General features: G+C 49.6%; 1 protein-coding gene across 1 annotated transcript in view; it reads left to right on the forward strand.

Annotated features, from left to right (window-relative positions):
• The first annotated feature begins 471 nt into the window (after nucleotides 1–471).
• LOC105520577 (RNA-binding motif protein, X-linked-like-2) overlaps nucleotides 472–1,064 on the forward strand; it is a 1,683-nt gene continuing 1,090 nt past the window's right edge. The window contains exon 1 of the mRNA XM_011954384.1: nucleotides 472–1,059. Coding sequence (XP_011809774.1) covers nucleotides 711–1,059 — 349 coding nt within the window. The 5' untranslated portion in view covers nucleotides 472–710. The remainder of the gene's footprint in view (nucleotides 1,060–1,064) is intronic.

The following is a 1,064-nucleotide window of genomic DNA, read 5'->3' on the forward strand; positions in this document are numbered from 1 at the left end:
GTTAACCTTAAATATAACAATTAGAAGAAATATTTTTTAAACTCTTAATGTGCTAAGTGCCTTCTTTAAAAAATTAGAAGAGAATAATATAAACAATAAATCCAATAAATATAGAAAGAATAAAGACAATAGCACCAAATAAAATCAAAACAGGATCGAAAACGGCTAAAAGCTGATTATTTTTAAAAGATCAGTGAGATAAAATTTAAACTTGTAAACTGTTATTACTCTATTTTTCAATAACTGAAAAATGATTTTTAACTTAATAATTTTAGTAATAATTAAAATTCGTACTATTTTTTTCTGTTTGAAAACGGTTTGAGTAGCTTAGGTTTGGGATCATTATCATTGTTCTCATTAAAAGTAATAGAAGAACATTTTTTCCACCTAACGGCTTTTCCCTGAGCTTTCAGGAGGCCATTAAAGCCGTTAAGCCCGGGTCAGGTGAATAGGAAGTTAAAGACTAAAAAGGAGACGCAAAACTGCCGACTTTCCCGACGGCGAATCTGCCCTCCGGAGACAGCCGACCAATCACAGGCAGTAGGGGCGCGCCCTGCAGCGGGCGAAGGCAGCGGTTCCGGGGACTCAGCCACTACGCGCCGCCCGACCGGTAGGAGCCGCCCTCGCCCTCGACGAGCGAGCTCGAAGGCCTCGACTGGCGCCGCCTCATCGCCTCCCACCGCCACTGACCGACCGTTCCACCGGCAGACATGGTTGAAGCGGATCGCCCGGGGAAGCTGTTCATTGGAGGCCTCAACCTCGAAACCGACGAGAAAGCCCTCGAAGCCGAGTTTGGCAAGTATGGCCGCATCGTCGAGGTGCTTCTGATGAAAGACCGAGAAACCAACAAGTCGAGGGGCTTCGCGTTCGTCACCTTCGAAAGCCCCGCAGACGCCAAGGCCGCCGCCAGAGACATGAACGGCAAGTCCCTGGATGGTAAGGCCATCAAGGTGGCCCAGGCCACCAAACCGGCGTTCGAGAGCAGCCGGCGGGGCCCGCCGCCTCCCCGCAGCCGAGGTCGCCCGAGGTTCCTGCGCGGAACCTGCGGGGGTGGCGGCGGCCCG

The sequence above is a fragment of the Colobus angolensis genome, unplaced genomic scaffold, assembly GCF_000951035.1.
Source record: "Colobus angolensis palliatus isolate OR3802 unplaced genomic scaffold, Cang.pa_1.0 Scaffold381, whole genome shotgun sequence".
In the NCBI taxonomy this organism is placed as follows: domain Eukaryota; kingdom Metazoa; phylum Chordata; class Mammalia; order Primates; family Cercopithecidae; genus Colobus; species Colobus angolensis.